Genomic DNA, 24,594 nt, shown 5'->3' with positions numbered 1-24,594 from the left:
ACTACACATTCCTGCTCCAGTTTACCATTCTCTAAAGTAACAGCCGTGCCTTTTGGAGATGATTCACCATTTCCATCATTGTGGCCATGACATTCAAAGGGGAAAAGAGCATTTGCAGTAAGTTCAATTTGTAGTTTTGCATCCAGTGAGGTTTTCCAAGTATCACGCAGCATACGTGTACTGGGTGAAGAGATGAGGTTCAGGAATTTCATTTTATAAGTATTGATCCTGAACCATAAATGTAAAGAATTCTATAGACTTTATTTAGACCTGTAAGATACTACACTTTATGTAGTATACAAGAAATCATAAAATCACTTGCCAAAGATAAAATCTTGCAAAACTAAAATATATCAGATTAGAGAATCACAATAAGTTCTTAATTTGTATTAAGCAACAAAAATGGAAACACAAACAGAAGGGGGAAGCTTTCATCTCATCAAACCCCACCTATACACAAAGTTCCCACAACAATTTAAGTACAATTTAAGTACAACAAAAGTAAAAATAAATCAGTACGGGGTGAGTACTGAAAAGTGGCACTGAACTAACAATTCACCAAGATCTTAATGAACGACAGCAGTGCGTGCAACCAAGGGGCTTACTATAGCTACCCTTTCTGGTGATCCTTGTAAGTGAATCTTGTACCCTTTAGCAACAGGGTAAATTGTCCATGTTTTTTCGTCTGAATCAATTATTTTTTATTCAGGATCTATTACTCATCCCAAACTGCCTCAAGGTGGTGACGATTCACCTTCTTGAACTGTTTTTCGAGGAGATGGTGTTGAGTAGGGAGTTTCAGGATTTAGATCCAACAATAATGAAAGACAAAGATAGTGCCGCTCAGGTTACAGTGGATTTTTGAGGGGAACCTCCTCCTCCCCCACGTGCTGTTGTTCCCCTGATCTACTGCCAGAGTCTTTCTTGGTGGTAATGGTTACGGAGTAATTCCATGTACTGCCTCTGATTTTGATTATAATCCCCCATAGAAACTCCAAGGTTTTTCTCTTCCTAACTCCAGTTCTTCTTAAAATCTTGTTAACTTTAATCAAATTGCTGCATAATCTCCTAATTTCAAGGAACAACAATCTTAGTTTGCATGATGTCTTTACGATGTTAGAAAGTGTGTTTGCAAGTTTGCAAATTATATCAAAATTGGTGGAGTTGCCAACAGTGATAACTAGATAAGAGTAGAAATTGCCTTCACCACTTAGTTCATATGTTCTAGGAACAGAATAAGGCCATTCGGCCCAACAAGTCTACCATTCAAGCATGGTTGATCTATCATTCCCCCACAACCCCATTCTCCTGGTTTCTCCCCATAACCCCTGACACTCATACTAATCACGAATCTGTCAATGACTTGAGTCATTGCGTTCAAGTCAGAAATTTATAGAATGTGTGTGCAGTGCTGGTTGCCTCATTACAAGATGGATGGAAGACTTGAGAGGGAGCAGAAGTTACCCGAAGCAGAATGATGCTTGGATTAGAGGGCGGTAGTTATAAGGAGAGGTTGGACAAACTTGGTATACATGCAGTAGCCAGAATCTTTTTCCTTGGATGGAAATGTCTAAAACTAGAGGACATAGCTTTACAGTGTGTTTGGAGGGAGGGGTGAGGGTGTTTAAAGGAGATGTGCAGGGCAGGTTTTTTTTTTAACACAGAGAATGATGGGTGCCTGGTAGACCTGCCCGGGGGTGGTGGTGGTAGCAAGTGCAATATTGGTGCTTAAGTCTTTTCGATAGGTACGTGGCTATGCTGGGAATGGTGGGATATGGATCATGTGCATAAAGATGCAATTAACCGCATCATGTTTGACACAGACGTTGTGGGCCAAAGGGCCTTTTCCTGTGATGTATTGTTCTATGTTGCAATACATCTCTTGGGAGACTAGGGGGGGGGCGGTCATCCTACCAAATGGGCTGTTGTTATGCAATGATCTCTAAATTGACCAACCAAACAAGACCATTTTTTATACAATTTCACCTGACAGTTCCTCATCTGAATTTTGTAGCAAACAAGATTACCAAAAAAAACTCACCTGATCTTTATCCGCTTTCACTCTCTCCAATTCTGTTTTCAAACTGGAAAAAGATGCTGAAAGAGAAAAGTAATAACTTTTTACATTGATCATGATTTTGCACAATGGAATGCCACATTTTGCTCTGTGATGCTGAACAGCAGCTGACATTTCATGTGAAGCAGTGTGAACAGAATGCAAGACGATCCAACTGAATTGGTAGCTGAGATTTCTTTGGTTAATCATCATATCTCAAGGAAAATGAGCAGCTACTGCCATTCAAATTCAGTAGGTTAACCTTCATTGGGCCCCTCAATCACAATCCCAAGCCTGAAACTAGCACTGGGCTGCAATGAACCACGATGAGGTCAGTTTAAAGAAAACTAAAATAGGCAACATCTGAAAAACACTGGCCCAAAAGGTGGTCGGTAAAATGGATTAAAAGGCATTTGGGATGTTTGCCTTTATCAGCTTGTGCACAGACTACAAGAGTGGGGAGGTTATGCTGGAACTGCATACAACGGTGTACAGTTCGGGTTCCAGTAAGAACAAAGGGATTCACGGGAGAAGATGCAGGGGAGAATTACAAGGATGTTCAGCATATTGTAGCTATAACAAAAGAATGGATTAACTGGTGTTGTTTGCCTGGAACCGAGGCAGCTTGCGAATATTTACTTAGAGACGTATATGGTGGACTTAGATTCTTCCTATTTGGTCTATCCATTTTCTTATCAGAGGAATCAAAAATCAGATGCAGACATTTCAGAAATAAGTGACAGGAGTTTGGTTTTCACTATCTGAAAGGGAGGTAGAGGCAGATGCCCTAGCCACTTACAAAGAGTACTCAGTTGCGTACTGAATATCTGAGACTTGCAAGGACTTGACTAGGAGATAGAAAGTGGGATTAAAATAGAACATTCCTTATTAGCCAGCAAGCACATTAGAGTGGCCGTCTTCTATCACAAATTTCCCATGACATTATCAAGGTTTACTTGATTTCAAACGTTCTGATGGTCTTAAATACAATCGTAATTCTCAACCACAACACGGCAGAAAACATCCTAATTCTAATAGCAGAGCCAGAAAAGTGGGCACAGGTAGGTTAATTATAGTATAGAAAATGCAATGGTTCAGCCCGAGTCAGCATACATATAAACCACTGTTAACCACAAGGTGACAAATCTGCCACAGATTACCAAGGAGGCATTAGGAAGAGGACAATATTATCTAAGGATATATAAAGTCGTTTAGTAAAGGTAGCAGAACAGGTTCAGCCTCTGGGGATCTGGGGACAGTGGATGCCTAGTTTTCCTTTTGATATAACTAGGTCATTAATCACCTACACCCCATCACTGCTTACATACCGACGGTAGAAGAGACACAGCTGTGAAATAAATGGTGACCTCAATCAGCTCAATGCAACGGTGATTGGTCAAATTGAGCTGATTCATTAATGAACTTCCTTCATTTGCGAAGGTCAGATGATTGCTGATAATTGCATTAGCATTGATAGGTGTCATTGTCGGCGTGGACGTGGTGGATAAAAAGGGTCTATTTCCGTGCTGCACAAATCTATGATTCAACTAGAAGTACACCTGACTGAGGAGGGGTTGTACTTTATCAACTGTCTCAAAAACATCTTTCTTATACATGAAGGGGAAGCACATGTTGCATAGGAGGGCCAATATTTGAAACCAATAATTTCACACGATTTCACCTCTGAGATGATCCTTCTCTGCTCAAGGCTCCAATTGAGGTTCATTTTATCTACTGCACCAGTTGATCATTTCAAGGTACAATGGGGCAGCGCTGATGAAATCAGTATTACAAGCACTGCATTTCAATCAACCTGAAAAACATTCATGTCAGCATTTTTCACTCATGTTCCTGTTCACTCACCTGTTCCTGTCACTTTTAGTTTCTCGAGTATACAAGACCAATGTAGAACTTGTATTTTATCTTACCAGGTGACCTCACTCGCTTTCCTAGCTCCCATACAGACCCTCCCTCAGAGGTGCCCATGACATGCTCTGTCTGAACAAGGTCAAGCGGGGCATTAGAACAATGAGATAACAATTTTGTATTAGGGAGAGTACCCATTCAATGCCAGAATAACAAGTCCATTGATTTAAGCACCATGTCATTGTTGCAGTAAGACTATTTTAAGGGAAAGCACCACAAGTAGCCAAATGTTTGCTCCACCACATTGACTGAAAATTCATAACATTAACAGCTTTCCAGGTGTGCGGTGGCAATATATGAAACAGAGGCTGCTACATCAGCGACTTCCCTGCTAATAATGTTAGTTACTAGGCATAAATGGAAACATGGAGTGCTTTCGCGTTAAAGATTTAAAACAAAGCCAGAGCAAGTAAACTTAATATCTTAAACTTCAAATCATGCTGGTGAAAAGAGGGAAAGGGAAGCTAGAGAGGGGAAAAGAAACAGGAGAATGACCATTTACATTCTGAAGTAACTTAGTGGATCAGGCAACATCCTTGGAGGGACCCAGAAGGTCCCAACCTAATATATCACCTATCCATGTTCTCTAGGATGCTGCCTAACCCACCAAGTTACTCCTGCACTTTGTCTTTTGATTGAATCTTGTGTTGCTTTGTGTCACTATCACAGTGGAGTAGTACAGTTTGACCAATAATTAACTCAAATTCAGGTGACTTTATAATGTAAAAACAGTTTATCAGAACAAAGAGTTTCTTCATGAGATTAGCTCTATACCAAGCAGGATGTACTGCACCTGACAAGTCAATGGCAGGTCGCCCAGCATTACCAAATCACAATCACTCACCCTTACAATAAGTTCCCATGTCAACATCATTGGCAATGAAAGGACATTTGTCTAACTTTGCTCAATTAAAGCCAAATAGAAATCCTGCAAATCTACTCTCTACCCCAAAACCAGACATTACTGTAAAATGCATTGAGGTATTTGATAGCAGCACAGCCAACAGAGAAGCCAAAGAATGAAACCTCAGACATACACCACCAAGCTCTGCAACTTAAAAACCATGACTCAAAATAGGTGCAGGGCCTGACTGTTGAATGGCCCGGGCTCCCTATCAAATTTTTACATTGTGTTTTACCATGGATAAAAATAAAATTGTGTTTTACCATGGATAAAAAAAAAAATGCAATTACAGTGGGAAGAATAGCCTGAAAAGAAACGATATTTAGAGAAAAGATTTTCCAGCAGAATTAACAGAAGATTAAGGCAAATAACAGCACCGAGCGGATTGACTTTTAAATTTAGATTCATCAATAATCAATTAAATGTTATCTTTTAACAAGTCAATAATTCAATAGCCAAATAGCCTTTATTGCACATGCATTTTGCTATTGATTCATAAAACGTCAAGCCTGCCGAAATGATGAATGAATTGAGATTGCATGGATGACTTGCAGGATCATGCAGGTTGGTGTGTTTGAAGTTTAGGATGTTTAATAAAGCAAAGATGAATCAATAAAAGATGAGAGAAAGGGGGGAGAACAGATGAGTTGCTTATTTGGTACAGGTTCCATGCTTTCTTCTATTTGGTTAATCCAGTCTCTCCTATTCCAAAGCTACTCCAGTAATCTATTTCACGAGGGTGAACAGAACAGTAGGACCGGCACAGATTTTACAGACTATTTTGGTTAGTGAACTAGCTAAGCACATCTCCAGCAAGTGAGATTAGCTGAGATAGAGCAAACAGCAGTAATCATAAGCTTCATACCTTCCAAGATGTCTGAGAGTCAAGGAGTCAATAACAAAAACAGATAAGGGAAAAATATTAGAAAGAAAAAGATAGTAACAAAGTAAGTAAATTTAAACTAAAATTACATTTGGTTTTTAAAGAATCTTGTTTCTATCCAACCCATTTTCTTGTCTAAAAGTCTGTAGAATAACACTTCATTAATCATTTCTAACATCACGTGGACCTACGTGAAGAGCCTGGGTATTGTAGTAGTAGTCAAAATGGCAACAGCAATCCCCAGTCAGCATTGTACTTACTATAGCCCAGTTTGCTGTGCATGCTCGTTTGCGCATGGCTCATGAAAACAACAGAAGAAATACCAGGCAAGATCTTGAGCACTGCAGTCCCAATTGGGAAGTGACAACTTATCGAGAGCGAGTGTATCAGGGGAGAAAGTGATGTTGCAGGATTGTCCTTTGCAACTTTATTTATAGGGATTATAAATCAAGTAACTGATAAAGCCCATAGGTCAAATGCAAATATAGCTCTTGCATTGCCACGGGCATAGAAGATCCTTCCTAAACATAAGGACACCTCCAATAATTATTTTTGGACATTTTTTATCGATATATGGCACAATTTCTATTTCACTCACCAATCTCTTCCTTGCAATTATCAATTTCCAACTGCAAAGTTTCTTCAATATTCTCCTTCAGACACTGCTCTGCTTGTATCTGCTCCTTCAAGAAAAGGATTTCTGCCTTTAGTTTCTCTTCCAGATGATCGGCGGCTGTCCGTACACTGATTATGTTTTCACGATATTTCTGCACAAGTTCATGTAATTCCTAAATCGAAGTAACAAAAAACTTGAAGATAACACTATGCTTGTTATCAGTTATCTACATCAGTTACACTGAAGCAGAACGACTTCTCTGAAATAGACATTTGTAACTGAATATCATCCAATCCAATACAATGGGCAATTTGCTCCAAAAGTAGACACCTGCTTTCTCACAAAATTGGTAAGATCCCAAAAACCACAATGTCTCCCATTATAAGAAACCCATCACAATTCCTGCATCAATCAAACAGCAATAGCTCAAGGTCAGAGGCAATAGTACAAGGAAGTACGGATGTAAGAGCTTATGGGGAGAAGGTAGGAGAAAGGGGTTTGGAGGGAGAGATAGATCAGCCATGATGGGATGGCGGAGTAGGCTTGATGGCCCGAATGGCCTAATTCTGCTCCTGTCGCTTATGATCTTATGAATATAGCCTACAGGCCAGCATTGATATTAAATTTGTCTCAGCAATATCCAAGTAGAGTCATAAAGCTAGTCTGAGAGATTTAATTTCATTTACCTCCATAGTGGCTGGTGGAATGAAGTTCTCTTCCTGAAGAACAGAAGAATGCAAACTATGTTTCCCCTGAAGACTCTCATTTTCTTTCTGTAGCCTGGTCAACTCCTCGGATACTTGTTCCCGTGCCTGAATAAGCACCGCCTTTTGAAAAGGTGACAGGTTACAGACAAAACAAGTTAATTCCGTGATTGATCACCAGCTTTATGAATGATTCTTTAAAAATAAACACAAAAATTAAGTCTTCTTTAAATATATAGCTCAATTATCGGCATTAGGGCTGCTATTAAACATAATTCTCACCTATTGGCAAATAATGATGTACTTTCACAGATAATTTTATAAAATGTTATAATATCTTGATATCTCTTGCATGGGAGGAAATCTAGTTATGAGAGCTCATGACACTATATTACTATTAACAGAGGTAACTTTCTGTGCTGGATAGTTAAGATCATGACACAAATGATTTCAGTCATATGATGCCTATATACTATTTTTGGAAAATAAACTGACCCAATAAAATCAATTTGAAAATCATTTACTCTCAGTGAAAGACAGTGCTTCAGAGTTATGGATGCAGACAAAACAAATTTGCTCAATCTCATGTGACTAACCATTTGCTCCTGGGTGCTTCTTTTGGCTTGGGAAAACGACTGCTGCATATTAGTAAGCAAGCTCTCAGACTCCTGTGCTCGTTGCATCAGTTTAGCCACCTGGGAGAATTAAAGCACAATAAATGAGAAGTGCTGAACAAGATTTGAACTGCAATCAGACCTACTGCAATCAGGTCATTATTATTCTACTTATACACACACCTCAGTTTAAAAACATTCCAGAAATATATTGCACATTTTTAAAATACTCTATTACATACAATTATAAAATGATCTGGAAATGCATTTCAATAGACAGAAGAACAGTAACAGTGCACAGGATTGTCAGGATGGCCAGAGCTAAAGAATCTAGATTAACCTATACATTCATATGATTTCTGTACTTCTGTGCATGTTTTGGCTCTATTGCGATAAGCAATCAACATATATTCTCTGTAACAAAAGGAGAATATTCCTTTGGATAGTCTATACACCTCAAGTTTATCACAGGAAACGCCGGTACACAAATCATGTGCAGTACAGGAACAGGCCCATCAGCCCACAAACTCAGTGCTGACCAGGATACTAATATAAATTACACACCTGCCTGCACATGGTCGACAACCCTCCATTTCCTACCTGTTCACATACATGTCCAGAGGCCTCTTGAACATTGCTATAGTATTTGCTTCCTCCTTGGCGTTTGACATATCCATCTTGGGGGAAATCTACCATATCTGTGCCTCTCTTAATTGTATATATTGTCTCAGCCGATAGCACTCGAGAAAATAAGATTGACAATTGTTTCTCCAACACTAATTTCTATAACATGAAATTTCTTAAGAACACAACTATCACTTTTTCTAAATGAACATTATTCATCTTCTTGATCAGCCTACCATAAAGGACCATGCATATAAAATAAAAGCATAAAGCATGTTAACTATCCCTAATAAGTCTATGCTTTTCCAAATGTGAGCAGATCCTAAGCCTAAGAATCTTCTTCAATTATATTCCTATAACTGATGATGTTCACAGACCTATACTTTCTTGGGTTGTTCCCATTTCCCCTCTAATGTAAGGAAACTACAGTGGCTAATCTCCAGTCCTCTGGGAGCCCAGCTGTGGCAAGAGGAAACAAGACTCTGTCATGACCACAGTGATCTCCTTTCTTAATAACCCGAGATCCCCATCGGGCCCTGGGGACATCCACATTAATGTTCTTTAGGAGACCCAGTATTTCCTCCATCTTGATATCAACATCTCGTAGAATACCTGCACCCACCTCCCTGACTTAAAGTGGATCACTACTTTAATAGTGCATAAATTACAACGTCTAATTATGTGTTTGAAGCATCTGGAGTTAGACATAAACCCACAACCTTTGGACTCGGACAATGAGACACAACATGATGCAATACAGTTGTAGGTATAATCTCAACTACGCCAAGTTAACCATACAATCAAGCTGCATGAAAAAAAATCCTCTGCTGGTCCCCACAACACCCGATGCCTTTTGTTGCTATTGAGGGAGTGCAGCATAGGTTTACAAGTTTAATTCCCGGGAAGGCGGGACTGTCATATGCTAAGAGAATGTAGCAGCTGGGTGTGTATACTCTGGAATTTAGATGAGGGGGGGATCTTATTGAAACATAAGATTATTAAGGGTTTGGATACACTAGAGGCATGTTCCCGATGTTGGGGGAGTCCAGAACCAGGGGCCACATTTTAAGAATAAGGAGTAAGCCATTTAGAACGGAGATGAGTAAACACTTTTTCCACACAGAGAGTTGTAAATGTGAAATTCTCTGCCTCAGAGGGCATTGGAGGCCGATTCTCTGGACACTTTCAAGAGAGAGCTAGATAGGGCTCTTAAAGATGGCATAGTCATGGGATATGGGGAGAAGGCAGGAACGGGTTACTGATTGGGGATGATCAGCCATGATTACATTGAATGGCGGTGCTGGCTCGAAGGGCCGAATGGCCTACTCCTGCACCTATTGTCGATTGTAATTAAAAATGTGGACATGTCCTTTTAAAAAATATTGAGCGACTTTCCCCCTACAGCCCTCTGTGGTAGTGACTTCCACAAGTTCATCATCCTCAGACACAACATTTTTCCTCATCTCAGTTGGAAATCTACCGACTCAAGTCAGCATGTTGTATGTTTCATTTTGATTCATCTCATTCTAAATTCTTGAGTACAACATAGTCAACTTTACCTCTTCTCATGTGGCAGTTCTCCCATTTAAATTATTCTGGTGAACATTCACTGCAATTCCTCTAAGGCATGTATATTCTTTCTTACATTCGTACATCATAAAAACAGTATAAAATCTCCAGGTGTGGTCTCACCAAAGTCCTGCATAATTGTAGCGTCATCCTTGACCATGTACTCAAATCTTCCTGCAGTGACTGCTATTCAACTATTAACCTTAAATGCTTATTCATCCATATGCTTACTTTCAGTAAATGGTGTACAAGGATAGCCAAGTTTCTTTGGACACCAACGGTCCCCAATCTAACACTAATGATATAATACCACCTTTCTGGTTCTCTTATCAAAGTGGATAAAATTATCCAAATGATACTGCATCTGCCATGTTTTTGTCTACTCGTTCCATTGTTACTCGTTAGGGACGACAGATGGCACAATGGGCTAAGTGTTCGGCTGGCAACCGGAAGGTAGCCGGTTCGAATCTCGCTTGGAGTGCATACTGTCGTTGTGTCCTTGGGCAAGACACTTCACCCACCTTTGCCTGTGTGTGAATGTGTGTGAGTGATTGGTGGTGGTCGGAGGGGCCGTAGGCGCAGATTGGCAGCCACGCTTCCGTCAGTCTGCCCCAGGGCAGCTGTGGCTACAGAAGTAGCTTACCACCACCGAGACTGAGGAGTGAATGAATAATGCGATGTAAAGCGCCTTGAGTATTAGAAAGGCGCTATATAAATCCCATCCATTATTATTATCCAAGTCGGGTTTTCATCCCCTTCAGTTAAAAAAAACCAGCTAATCCCTGCTGCTGAAGTTTTATTTTCCATTTCTCTTGGCAGAAAAAAAAAGTGAAAAATAATAAGATATTAGCAGGGGGATTAGGCGGGAGATAAGGAAGCACTCACCACAGCAAAAGGCTTTTGGATGTGCACTTGGAGGGATGTGGCCCTCAGCACTACATACCTATGCTGGAAGGTAGCATTAGGCTTTATGCTTAGTTTATAGATAAAGCATGGAAACAGGCCCTTTCGCCTTTGTGGCCATGCCAATATTCAATCACCTATCCACACTAGTTCTATGTTATCAGACTTCCTAACATTAGGGGCAATTTTATAGATGCCCATTAACCTACAAATCTGCACGTCTTTGGGATGTGGGAGAAAACCAGAGCAACCGGAGAAACTCGGATAGTCATAAGGAAAACAAACAAATTCCACACAGAAAGCAGCCGAGGTCAGGATCGAACCCAGGTTTCTGGTGCTGTGGGACAGCCTCTCAACCAATTGTGCCACTGTGCTGCTTTTGATTGAAGAGCAAAGACATCAGGCTGAAATTTGTATTTTTCTTCTACAATTCTCTCAGCCCTGGCAGAAGTATCCTTGGCCCAACCATCATCAACTGTTCCATCAATTATCATAGGATATCATTGTGCCCTGAAGATTGGAGTAATAGCCAATGCTATTCACAGCTCCCCAAATAATGACACAGCCACAACATAACGAGATTACATAACTAATTCAGAATCTGAGGCTAACAACTTGCCTCCCAATTTCACAAAATATTTCAGTCACCTACAAGATCAATATGTGATGATGAAACACTTGATGGAAAAGTGTGATGGAACATTTTTGTCTTGTCCAAATGAGAGCTGCCCCAAAATCCAGGACAGAGCAGCCCATTTAAATGGCACCCTGTCCACCATCCTAAACATTCACTCCCTCAACTCATGGCGCATAATGGGCTATTGCATGTACCCATCTACTAGATGTACTGCAGCAACTCATCAAATTGTGGACATCTCCTTTACTGCCTCTGATGTACTAGAAAAACACCACATTCAACAGTTCCTGGAACTTTCTTTTGCTAATTATTTGGTTCTGAGTATTTGTTAAGGTGATGGCCAAGTACCCAACTAGATTGTACTTAACAATACAGCTTCCACACAACAAATCTTTTAAAATAGCCATAATTTAAAACTGTAAATCACCAGTTCGATATATAAATGCACCCAAGTACAGTGGTGCCCGGCTCGGCAATGATTCGTTATTGTCCGCCGGTTTGAAAACTAACAGATACTAATAGGCAGACACAAAATGCTGAAGTAACTCAGCAGGTCAAGCAGCATCTCTGGTGAGAAGGAATGGCCAATGTTTCAGGTCGAGACCCTTCTTCAGACTGATGTGAGGGGAGGGGGAGGGACAAAGATAGACAATGTGTGCTGCTGTGCCATGAATTCCTTTCCTTTGGTGACATTCCCCCAGCAATGTATTAGCCACAGCTCAGTTATGGAGACGCTGCCCGAGAGGACAGGCGCTGGATGAGTATGGGTAAACAGTGCAGCCATGGTCTGCACAGTGAGTGCTGCCTTTACTGGGGATAGGCAGCAGCTCCTCTGTTGACAGAATACCTGGATCCCAAAGGGTGTCTCTGCTTTGTTTGACTGCACAGCACTCATAGGCCATGGGATTATACAATGGCTGTAAGCTCAACCCATAGAGAAATCTCAAAATCTTGAAATCAGAGACGTCCACATTTTTTTTAAAAAAAGGCAAAGCTTAGAAGCATACAGATGAACGGCGTACATGAACAAAGGTTTCAGCATGGTGGGCCAAAGTAAAGTAAAGTAAAGTATCCTTTATTGTCATTGAGACTTTTCAGTCTGAACGAAATTTCGTGCCTTGCAGTCATAACATAGAATAAAATAACAGAACACACAATAAACACAGATTTAACATCCACCACAGTGAGTCTACCAGGCCCCCCCTCACTGTGATGGAAGGCAAAAGTCTTAAAGTCCTTGTCTCTTCCCTCCTTGTTCTCCCTCTGCGTTGAGGCGATCCAGGCTTCCGATGTTGTGACCTCGCGAGGTGATGGTAAGCAAGTCCCTCGGCTGAATCCGAGCTCCGCGAACAGGCCGGTTCAAACGCCCGGGGCGGACGCGTTATATTCAGTTCAACACTATAACAGCTGCATAACAAAACAAGTGATGGGGGGGAGACAGCAGCTTCAGTCAGAGGGAGTCTACTGGATCATGGCAGACTAACACTTGGTGCAGGTGCTGCCAGTTTCAAGATTGGCCTGAACTCATTGTGCTAAAATCCCAACATCTCAGTACTAAACAGCTCTCACAACTCATCGTAGCCAACCACGCTAGCCTTTTCAGAAGCTTCTCAACACTGGCCGATTTATTGCTGGGGAGCACCCGTTTCCTATATATAATGCTGTAATGAACCCTTTCAGTACAGATTTCATTAGCACTCGCCCCTGGGAGTGCATCCAGTATGCTATGTGTGTATCGGTATTAGAAATGTTGTGGCCACCACAGCTACCTGGTTACTTGTATCATCAGAGTTCTGTTTGACATAAACCTCCAACTCCTGCTTCTCCTTCATTGTTCTCTCCAGCTGTTCATTAGCTTGTCGTAGCATCACTTGTAGCTTCTTCACCTGCAGAATTATTAACCAGACAGATATATCAGAAGGACTCTAGAGTGTGGGAACAGCAAGAGCTGTTAACATTTTTAAGCACAATTTATGCTGAGGAACGAGGAGACAGTGCTGATCCAACAGAATTCAAATATTTGATATTTTCTACAGAAGCATCTTGTATACCAGACGTCTGGACTAATGATCCAGATACAAGTTCCAAACCTGTTTATCGTTAACTGATCGAACTGGCATTAAAATTTGCTCTGCTCCATTATGTTTTTATGAGGAGAAAATCTATTCCCTTACCTCGTACAGCCAAAGTGCAACAATATTTTAAGCGATTTGGCCAACTCTTAAATGCCCTGATATGATGATGTAGTAACTCCAGAGTAGTCACTTGGCTATTGAATATTGGCTTTGCCAGCATTATCCACACATCTTTTTCAACTTAAAAAAAAATACTTTTAGAGCTATGAAAACATGCAAAATACACACAAGAGAAATAGGCACAGAGTGATAACAAAAGCACACGAAGACGAGGAACATAAAGTACATAAAATACTCTTCAGTCTGTGGGCATTTACAACAATGCAACAGAAAGAATATGCATGAGTTACAAGCGAAGAATATGGAGACCGAGGGAAAGGAAGTACAAAAAAATTAAATTAGATGCATAAATCCTCACTTTAAGGGGAAGAGGCAAATCAGTACACATGGAAGACAAGAAGTAGGATGGGCTAAAGCCCGTGTCAAGTAGAAGTACTGGCATTGATTGATCTATTGGACTATTTGTACGTCTTCCATGCAGTTCTGTTAACATATCTCACAACATGGTTACAGAACATGGAGCTTTCAAAACTTCCAGTAGCATGTCTGTGGAATTCTCTGCCTCAGAGGGCGGTGGAGGCAGGTTCTCTGGATGCTTTCAAGAGAGAGCTAGATAGGGCTATTAAATATAGCGGAGTCAGAGGATATGGGGAGAAGGCAGGAACGGGGTACTGATTGCGGATGATTAGACATGATCACATTGAATGGCGATGCTGGCTCGAAGGGCCAAATGGCCTTCTCCTGCACCCATTGTCTATTGTCTATCAAGCTTGCAAAGCAAAGCAAATTTCAACCCGACACTGATGTAGCAAACATGACATTCCTTCAACTTAGTATTGGAAACAATTTGAGCACTATGTCAAATCAAAAATAAAACAACGTGCTTTAGGAGGATATCCTGGTCATTCAAAAGATGTGCCAAAAACAAAATCCCATATGCACTGGATAAGCTACATTTTGTACTAGGACACAATGACCAAAGTTACAACAGGTGAAGTAAAAGCACTCAGAATAAATGTGCATCGATCCTCCACCCAAATCAGAAAATACACCTACAATGTCCCATTCCATTAAGTTTAAGTGTTTGATTAGATGTAATATTCGCCTGACTGGGCTCATCTTCTAGCCCACACAAAACCACAGTACACAGATTGGAAATCATAGCACTATTTCTCTCTGGAAAGTGTTAGTTAATATGTGGAGTAGCTCCAGCATTTTCTATTTTCCTTTCAAAACTCAACGGTTACTTGTAGTTTCAAGATCAAAGCACTTCTGTAGCATCTGAGCACCAAGATGTCAAAGAGAACTGCAGACAGCCATTGAAACTATAATCTTAAATGGTGAACTGCTTTGAAGTAATGTCATTGCACCAAGTTAACCCAATGGTTTTAACCTGCGACAACATGACAGAGCTCACGTCTGTAGTCATGTTGAATTGCAGAGATAGAAAACAAAATCAAAGGAATAAGAAAATGCTTGAGAATAGCTGTTGAAGATACAATAAATTTACCAGAAAGGGAGCATATCTCAGGAACCAGGGAACAAAATGCCACAAAAGAACAAATTAGTTCTTGTTCAAAAGGGAACTGCAGATGCTGGAATATCGAAGGTACACACAATTGCTGGGGAAACTCCGCAAAGACCGCTCCCTCCGCAACTCCCTCGTCAATTCTTCCCTTCCCTCCCGCACCACCCCCTCCCCGGGCACTTTCCGTTGCAACCGCAAGAAATGCAACACCTGTCCCTTCACCTCCCCCCTCGACTCCATTCAAGGTCCCAAGCAGTCGTTCCAGGTGCGACAAAGGTTCACCTGTATCTCCTCCAACCTCATCTACTGCATCCGCTGCTCTAGATGTCAGCTCATTTACATCGGTGAGACCAAGCGTAGGTTGGGCGATCGTTTCGCCGAACACCTCCGCTCAGTCCGCAATAACCTACCTGACCTCCCGGTGGCTCAGCACTTCAACTCCCCCTCCCATTCCCAATCCGACCTCTCTGTCCTGGGTCTCCTCCATTGCCAGAGTGAGCAACAGCGGAAATTGGAGGAACAGCACCTCATATTCCGTCTGGGGTCCTTGCGTCCTTATGGCATTAACATTGAATTCTCCCAATTTGGCTAGCCCGTGCTGTCTCCTCCCCTTCCTTAACCCTCTAGCTATCTCCTCCCACCCTCCCATCCGCCCGCCCTCGGGCTCCTCCTCCTCCTCCCCTTTTCCTTCTTTCTTTCCCCACCCCCCATCAGTCTGAAGAAGGGTTTCGGCCCGAAACGTCGCCTATTTCCTTCGCTCCATAGATGCTGCTGCACCCGCTGAGTTTCCCCATCAATTGTGTGTACCAACAAATTAGTTCTTGTTGGATGATCAGCCATGATCATATTGAATGGCAGTGCAGGCTCGAAGGGCCGAATGGCCTACTCCTGCACCTATTTTCTATGTTTCTATGTAAATGCCAAAGGTAAACTAGATTCATACAACTCTGCAGTTCCACAATGTCTATTTCTGGTGTCTTACACATCCCAAATCAAGTATGCAGCCATTTAACCGTAACGGCTTTGGATCTGAATGTCCTATTATTATCATCTCTTTTTTTCCTATAAGATAGAAACATAGAAAATAGGTGCAGATGTAGGCCATTTGGCCCTTCGAGACAGCACCACCATTCATAATGATCATGGCTGATCATGTAAAATCAGTACCCCATTCTTGCTTTCTCCCCATATCCATTGATCCCGTTAGCCTTAAAAGCTATATCCAACTCTCTTGAAAACATCCAATGATTTGGCCTCCACTGCCTTCTGTGGCAGAGAATTCCACAGATTCACAACTCTCTGGGTGACTGGAACTCTTAGTCCGAAATAGCCTAATTCTTGAAGTCCTAAATGGCCTACCCCTTATTGTTAAGATGCACCTTAATCCCTCTTTCTAGAAATCTTGCAATTTTCCCTCTCTTGTATTTTGTTTAAAATCACTCAATCCATTTAAAAAAATGTCTTTATCATCTTTTCCTCTGTATTTCTTTTAGACCCAATTTATCCCACTTTCTTCCATCATTCCCAGATGCTTTTGCCTTATTCTTAAATTTTATTGATTAGAGTGATCAAACTTGATTGTCAGACAGTTTTGGTATCCCGTTGGCCTCGCCTCTCTAATCAGCTGACAGTTCATCAATAAAACAGGCAAGGTAAAATACAATTCACTGCCAGATGGCCGTCAGGTAATTTCTTGACAGATATTTCACAGGTAGGTTCAAGTGAAAAGTTGTCACCAAAAATGCAACTTTCTGGATAAAACACTAGGCCAAAATAAAATCGACTAAATCTGATGGATGTGAAAGATTCCATGATATTTTCCTCAAAAAGCAAGGAAATACCCATGCCAATATTTATTCTTCCACATTGCTGAAAAGATTATCTAGTCATTATCACATTGTTGGTTGTGTGCACATATATTGGTTACTAATTTCCTCAAGAAATTAAGTATTTAGGAAATTAAGTATTAAAGCACTCAAATTCTTGACAATATTTTCTCTTTAAATAATTTAATCAAGTTTGTTATTTTTTTTTGTTATAAGGAGCTCATGATGAGTTGACCAAGTGGCATACGATCAAACTTTAGAGCTGCATCTTAGTGAAGTTACGTGAAGATATTGTATGTAATGTTGCAGACTTTCAATATTGAGAAATAATTTGGGAGAAATTAAATCAGGGATAAAGATTAAGCAAAACAATTGCAAGTCTAAAATAAAATAACACACCCAAAGTTTTCTCAAAACAGAAAATAAAAAATCACCAGGATTGATTCCCAAACTGCATGATAGTTTCAACGTACATGTTAGCCCCAAGAAAGAATGTCCATTTATTTCTGCATTATTAGAATCTTTTTAAATTAAGATTCCCATCTGAAATTAGCACCAAAGTATAGATTTTAGAATGTAAACATTTCCTTTTCAAATCACATATGGTTAACTGAATTGTTGAGAAATAAATATCCTGAAATCTCACCTGATCCCGGGTCTCTGCTTCCTGCACTTGGATTCCTTGTAGTTGCTTCTCATAATTTGAACACATATCACAGCGACGGCCTAATTTGTTTCCAGCATTCTGCACCTGCAAGCAAATGCCATGCGATGAACACAACGGAGAACGGATAGCATGCAAATATAGACATAACACAGAATAAAAATATTTCTATTTTGAAAAATTGATTCATCTTGGAGAAACTTCTCTTTTCCCATCTGATCTTATATTAGATTAAGAACCAAGAACACGAGAAGGCATTTGGCCCTCTGAGAATTTTCAACAAGATCGTGGCTGAACTTTCACCTTAACTGTTTTTCTTTTCCTGCACCATGCTCACATTTCTCATGTCTTTCGATGGAACATGGAGAGAATAAAATGGTTAAATAGCATCAGCAAGCCTATTTATAATTGTAGCCAATAAACAGACATCTGTATTCTTGTACTCTAATCCTCTGGCAACATTCCAATGGTGTAGTTTAGAAAGGAGTTTGCAAGTTGTGCTCGCCCAGGAACTGCTTCTTGATGGGCGAGATCTTGGGTTTGATTGTATTTTCTGTTTTCTCGCATAATTATTTAATTGTTCAACATTCACGATCATACAAAAATCCAGTGAACACACACAGGATCATGTGAACCAACATGAGGGCTAAACTTTGACCTCTTCCTAAGTAATCTAGTTTGCTGATCTATCTACCCATGAAGAAAGCTACACTGTTATGTTAACTACATTTTTTGCAAAGATACAAACTTAGTTTTGACAGCTCAGAACTGGTCATCCATGAAGCACCATGAAGTACCAGCAGAAATGTATACTATCACAACCTATAACCTAATATATCCCCAACTCTTGGTGTAGTATCTGGCCTTACTCAAAAATAAGGTGGCAGCTGATGGAAAGGTGCAGCAAGGGCTACGTGCCCACTGAACTGAAGACAGCATACAATAAATTAGAGCAGAGAGGATCATTGGCGTCTCCCTACCCTCGGTACAAGAACTGTTCCAGAGCCGCTGTCTGAAAAAAGCTCAGAGAATTGCTAAGGACAAACTGCACCCCCTCCACTTACACCTGGATCTCCTGCCATCAGGCAAGAGATATCGAAGCATCAAAGCCCGGACCACAAGACTGCTAAACAGTTTCCTACCACAGGCTGTGAGGCTGCTAAACAGTCACTCTGTACTCACAGTCACTTGATTCTGCGGCTGGCACGGACACTTTAATAACTGGCACTGGCCACTTTAATAACTGGCACTGGCCACTCAAATCAGCTGCCCCGGACATTTTTATGATTGGGTTATTGTATTTTAACATTGTGTTTTACCTGCTTTTAACTATTTATACTGTTCCATCAGGGACTGGATTGTTTTTAGGGTAATTATGTGTGAAATGTTTTAAATTTCATGTGCGATGCTCCGCTATTCCCTGGGAAACGTCTTTTCATTTTGCACTGTACAACTGTTGCTTGCAAGATGACAATAAAGGTTGATTAATTGATTAAACAGTGCAAAGCAATCACACTGCAAATGGATCAGTCAATGCCAGTCAGTCCCATTATATCCAGTCGTGAATGTTGGTGGACAATGAAATAGTTTTTGCGAGAAGGCAGTTCCAAGATCCCGATCCACAATGGTGACAGTTGGGTCAAGCAAATGAATGCCAAAGATCAGGTTGAAGCATTTGCAACCAAAACCAATAGAAATGCTAAATGGTTAATTCATCTCTGCTTCCTACTGAAATCACCACCACCGCAGCCCAAGAACAAGGAGAAATAGATAGCACTGCATTTATTCCAGCTATTCCAACAATACAATCAAACCCAAGATCTCTCCCATCAAGAAGCAGATCCTGGGTGAGCACAACTTGACCTGTAAATATATTGCTGTTCTTTCAAAACGGCTGGTTCAATATCTCCAAATTCCGTACTCAACAACACTGTCAGTAGATTCAGTATTTCACCTCCACCATATCAGGGCAAATTAGGGATTGGCAGTAAATGCTTGTCTTACCCGAGATACCTACATCCTAGCTTTATTGTAAACCTAGGCATTTTTTAAAAATAGTTAAGATCAAAGAAATAAAGCAATATAACAGAGAACTTAAGACAGTTCACAATGAGATTGCAGACAGTGCACAGTGAAATTTTATCCACTTATCTTCTGAACTTTTGATAACAGCACAACTACAAGTTTGCGTACAAGGTTCTCACCTCTTGTTGAAGTAAATTCCATTCTTTTTCACTGACCATTCTGTATCCACTAGGGGCACTATCCACCACCTGTGTAAGACTTGACAAAAGGGATGCAGTCTCCTCTTGTTCTGGTGTGAGTGCTTTAATTGCTTTTTCTTGATCTTTGGTCAATATGAAGGAACCAGACATCTGGAAAGAGCCAACTGAAACCGTATCAAAATTCTCAGAAACAGAGTCTGCTCCAACCAAAGGTCCAAAGTCCGACTCATCCAGATTTCCTGCAGATTTTGCTTTATGTCCGTAGCCTAAACTCTTTGACTGCAAGGAACCAGAAGTACCCAGACTGTCAGTGGACTGCACCCTTCTTAAGCCCTCACGAAATAACTCACTGTCTTGTTTAGCAGAAGGACCTGCAAGCGACGTCGACAGATCAGAATCCAAGGAGTGTACTGACCCGTGGATGCTATTTCCATAAAGCTAGAAAAAAGAAACAAAATTAATTTGAAAACATGTATATTTTAAAATCACACGTTTTATCCAAGTGAGATTAATGGCATATTTTATCTTCCCACTGTCAATTTGTGAATATCCATTTTAGGACAGGAAATAACGTATTTGCCATATTCAACATACAGGACACAGGTGCTCCTAGACTTATGATGCTTCGACTTTACGATGGTGCAAAAGCGATACACATTCAGTAGAAACCATACTTTGAATTTTGATCTTTTCCCGGGCTAGCGATATGTGGTACGATACTCTCTCGATCACGAGTGTAAACAACCAATACTTTACAGTGTACTGTGCTGCCAGCGTTTTTTGGATACAGTATATTGTGTTTTGTGTTTTTGCATCCCATCATGTCTGCAAATATTTGGTAGGTTAGGTGTATTAAATGCATTTTCAACTTGCGTTATTTTCGATTTACGATGGGTTTATCGGAACGTAACCCCATTGTAAATTGAGGAGCACATGTACTACTGTGGCTCAGTAGTAGCTCTCTTGCCCGAGTTAGAAGGTTGGAGGTCAAATTCCAATGAAAACAAATAGGTAATGATATTTCAATACACTTAATTGTGTACTTCAAGAGCATCTGAAAATAGGAATTGTACTTCAAGCCTGCTCAATTTGTAATAAAGGTTGCTGAAAGACCTTTGAAACCTTTAATCCAGTACCTCAAGTCCACTATCCTTCAATTCCGTTGGTAACTAAAATCTATCAATCTCAGCCCCGAACATATCAAGCAGCTGATCCTCACAGTCCTCTGGAGTGGAACTTCTCAAAGGTTTACTTTTGAATAGGAAAGTTATCATCCCAGTCCAAAATGAGAGACTCTTCTCTGAAGATCATAGTCCTGATTCACTGTGCACTAATGCAGAATCAGTCTGACAGTAATTAACTTGTTAATCCATAATTTCTACCTCAAAGGGATCACCTCACATTCTTCAACACTTGTTAGCATAGGCCAATTTTACTCGCTCTATTTTTATACAACAACCCCATTAACCCCACAAATAAATATGACGTTATAAACAAAGTACTAAAAATACTCAGCTGGTCAGGCTACTTTTTTGTAGAGGGAAAAATGTGGTCCGACCAGCTGAATATTTCTAGCTAATGGTTTTTATTTCAGATTTCCAACGTCTGCAACCGTTTGATTCTTAATGGGCACAGTGCCATATTTTTGGATAATATATTAGCTCAAGGCCTTAAATTGGATAAGGTGATGAGTATTCTACTGCATATAACTATACAAGCCAGTTGCTACTATGTCTTTCACAGAGACCCCACCTATTTCCTATACCAACACTCTCTTCCACCTTGCAGAACTTGCCCTCATCAACAATTTTTCTTTCGACTCCTCTCAATCTGAAGAAAGGTCCAGACCCAAAACATCACCTATCCATTTTCTCCAGACGAATGCTGCCTGACCCACTGAGTTACTCCAGCATTTTATGTCTCCCTTTGCTATTATAAATCCTTTGTTAACTCAGTCTATTTGTCAATTTAAAGACTATGGCATATTGTTGTCTTGTGAGCAGCACGTGACCCCATTCTGTCCTCAGCAATCATCAATAGATGCCTTTCCACCTTAATTTGATATGCAGCAATTAGAAAGAGTCTACAATCACAAAGTTTCACATCTTCTGCCCTATTTTAAGTCTGAGCTTGTCAGTGGTACTCAACTACAAACATAGCCAGTATCAGTTGATTTCTCGAGATAGCAAATTTCATTTTCTCACGTGTTGCACTCATTCTATCCATATGTTCTATCCCTCCAACATTCATAAGAATTCCAATTATAATGGTCCAGATTGCACTGGATTCTGCCTGCCATCTGAACTCATTGCCCATTCTGCCCGCCCACATCAACCTGTCACAGGTGTGAAGAATTGGCTAAACTGACCTCTACTTGAGAGCTTTTCCAAAACCTAGTGCATTGCAAATAGTAACTTGGCTTCAAACAACATATTCCAAGCCCTGCACCTGGAACACCTTGATGACCTTTTGGCAGCCTCTGAACAGCGTGTCTGATTGATAGACTTTAAACATCTCTGACCACGTAGACTTAAATTCAAAGATAATCAATATAGAATGCTTAAGGATAAATAGGAGATACTGAAAATTCATTAAAACATTAACTAATACTGGTTATATAAAAACATCACTTGTACTTGCCTTTTAACTTAGGATCAGCACCCCGATTCAAATGAGCAGGCTTGAGCATCTAATGCTATCCCTGGCATTAATCTGACGGGCCAGATAAACATAGAACCAGGACCCTCTCCACAGGATGCCAGCGGCAAATCCAGCAGTGGAGCAAGAGGTCACATGCTGACATCAGTCAAGTCAACAGGGAGAATATAGATTCAAGTTCTCTTTAGAACTGCAGGCTAAAGGCATGCATGATCTAGCCCAACTACTGGCAGCATTCTAGAATAATCTGGAAACTCCCAAAAATTAGACATTGTTGTAAATGTTCACGTTACAAAACTGACCTCCTCATCAGGTAAAGTGTGGAGGGATTTGATAGGAGATTCCGCACGTGGCTGGGAGTTCATTATCGATATTTCTTCCTCAGTCCCAGGCGATTTCTTCTCTTTCACTTTGTTGAGGTTCCTCTGTTCGTCTTCAGCCTGAAATAGGGTTTTTTTTTAAAATATCAGAATACTTTTGCTCTCAGGATGTTTTTAACAAGATCCCACTAAGAACAATTTACATTTTCACATTATAACCTGCAAATAGTTTCTGAACAAACCTCATGAACTCATGAAATTAGTTGCACAAGCAAAAAAATTGCACCTCCATATCTGCTATACTTATGAACTAATTAGATAGATATAAAAATACTACAAAAGTTAACTGCACATCGACTAAATAACCTGTTATGGATGAAGATGCCTCCTACATCAGGGAAGAGGGGAAATAACAGAGGCCCTGACCATAATCTTTGAAACGTCATTGTTTGAGATCCAGCCCAGTACAGTGGTGTCATCTTCAAACTTGTAAATGGAGTTTAAGCAGAATTTGGCTACAGAGACACGAGTGTAAAAGGAAGTATAGGAAGGTGCTGAGAAGTGTGTTCAGAATTATCGTGCATCCACAATGATTGTGGTCTATGGGTCACAATGACAAGGAATTCAGTTACAGAGAGGGGTGCTGACTATTCTGTCCAGGAGTTTAGAGATGATTTTGATTGGGATCATGATGTTGAAAATAAGCTATGTTGAAAAGAGCTAGTCAATATACAGGAGTCTGATATAGTGTCCTTATTATGTAGATGTTCCAACAATGAATGTAGGGCCAGAGAGATGGCGTCAGCCATGGACCTGTTGTGACAGGAGGCAATATGCAGTGGATCTAGACCATCTAGGTAGGAGGCTGGAGTTAATGCGCAACCTCACAAAGCACTGCATGATGTTGGAAGGCATACCCACTGGATAATGACTTTTTAAAATATTCCCGGTAATGAACCAAATTTAAATTCCATGCTGCCATAGAAGCATACATAAATGACTTTGATGAAAATATAGATGGTCTGATCAGTAGGCTTGCTGACGACATGAAAATTAGTAGAGCCACAGATAGCAAATTTGTCGCAACATATAGATAGAAGCACATACATCATCGGCAGACCGAATTTAATACAGACAAGTGTGAAGTAATGCATTTTGGGATGTCAAATGTCTTTGGGATATCTAGTAAATGGCAGGGGAGCCAGTGAACAGATTGATTAAAAAAACAAAAGTACATTTAAAAATAAAACATTCAATCCAGCTTTAATTGCTGCAAGCGGTTAGGGCCCAAGGTAACAATGGAAGCAGATTAAATTGTAGCAGTCGAAAGTGAGCTGGATATGATTCTGAAACACACTTCAGGGATAGGAGAGGATACAGGAGGTGGTAGGCTTTCAGCAGGCTGAATGGCCTTCTCCCATGCCTCTGTGCATTTGTAACACAACAGACATAGATATCAACAACATTAACAATTCAATGAAACCCCAATGACTGGTATATATTTCAAAGCTTCCAAGTAATTTTATACCCAGTGGATAAAGCCACTTTGCGACCATAACTCGTATATTTTTAAGTCATTATCGAAAAGGATAAGGACGGATCAATAATAAGTCTAAAATTAGGGCAAGGGCAATATTGTTAAGATAAAGGAGAATCTTGAAAAGGTGGATGGGGGCCTCTATTTGCAGGCAAGTCTACATCAGCACAGTGGAAAACACAAGGACGAGTTCTGGCAAACATGC

The 24,594-nt window shown here is 40.4% G+C and overlaps 1 protein-coding gene across 5 annotated transcripts in view; it reads right to left on the bottom strand.

The window, feature by feature from the left end:
* rabep1 (rabaptin, RAB GTPase binding effector protein 1) overlaps positions 1-24,594 on the bottom strand; it is a 73,713-nt gene that overhangs the window by 14,369 nt on the left and 34,750 nt on the right. For 3 of the 5 annotated variants that reach the window (XM_033046425.1, XM_033046421.1, XM_033046422.1), the window contains exons 8-16: positions 22,835-22,972; positions 19,854-20,312; positions 17,632-17,736; positions 13,206-13,322; positions 7,686-7,784; positions 7,072-7,212; positions 6,368-6,557; positions 5,752-5,763; positions 2,042-2,097 (exon numbers count right to left, since the gene is read on the bottom strand). In XM_033046425.1, the coding sequence (XP_032902316.1) occupies positions 2,042-2,097; positions 5,752-5,763; positions 6,368-6,557; positions 7,072-7,212; positions 7,686-7,784; positions 13,206-13,322; positions 17,632-17,736; positions 19,854-20,312; positions 22,835-22,972 (1,317 nt within the window). The remainder of the gene's footprint in view (positions 1-2,041; positions 2,098-5,751; positions 5,764-6,367; positions 6,558-7,071; positions 7,213-7,685; positions 7,785-13,205; positions 13,323-17,631; positions 17,737-19,853; positions 20,313-22,834; positions 22,973-24,594) is intronic. The other 2 variants (XM_033046426.1, XM_033046423.1) reach the window with 1 other exon arrangement.

The sequence above is a fragment of the Amblyraja radiata genome, chromosome 28, assembly GCF_010909765.2.
Source record: "Amblyraja radiata isolate CabotCenter1 chromosome 28, sAmbRad1.1.pri, whole genome shotgun sequence".
Lineage (NCBI taxonomy): Eukaryota > Metazoa > Chordata > Chondrichthyes > Rajiformes > Rajidae > Amblyraja > Amblyraja radiata.
Note: the sequence above shows the minus strand (reverse complement) of the source record. Positions and strands in the feature narration are given on the sequence as shown.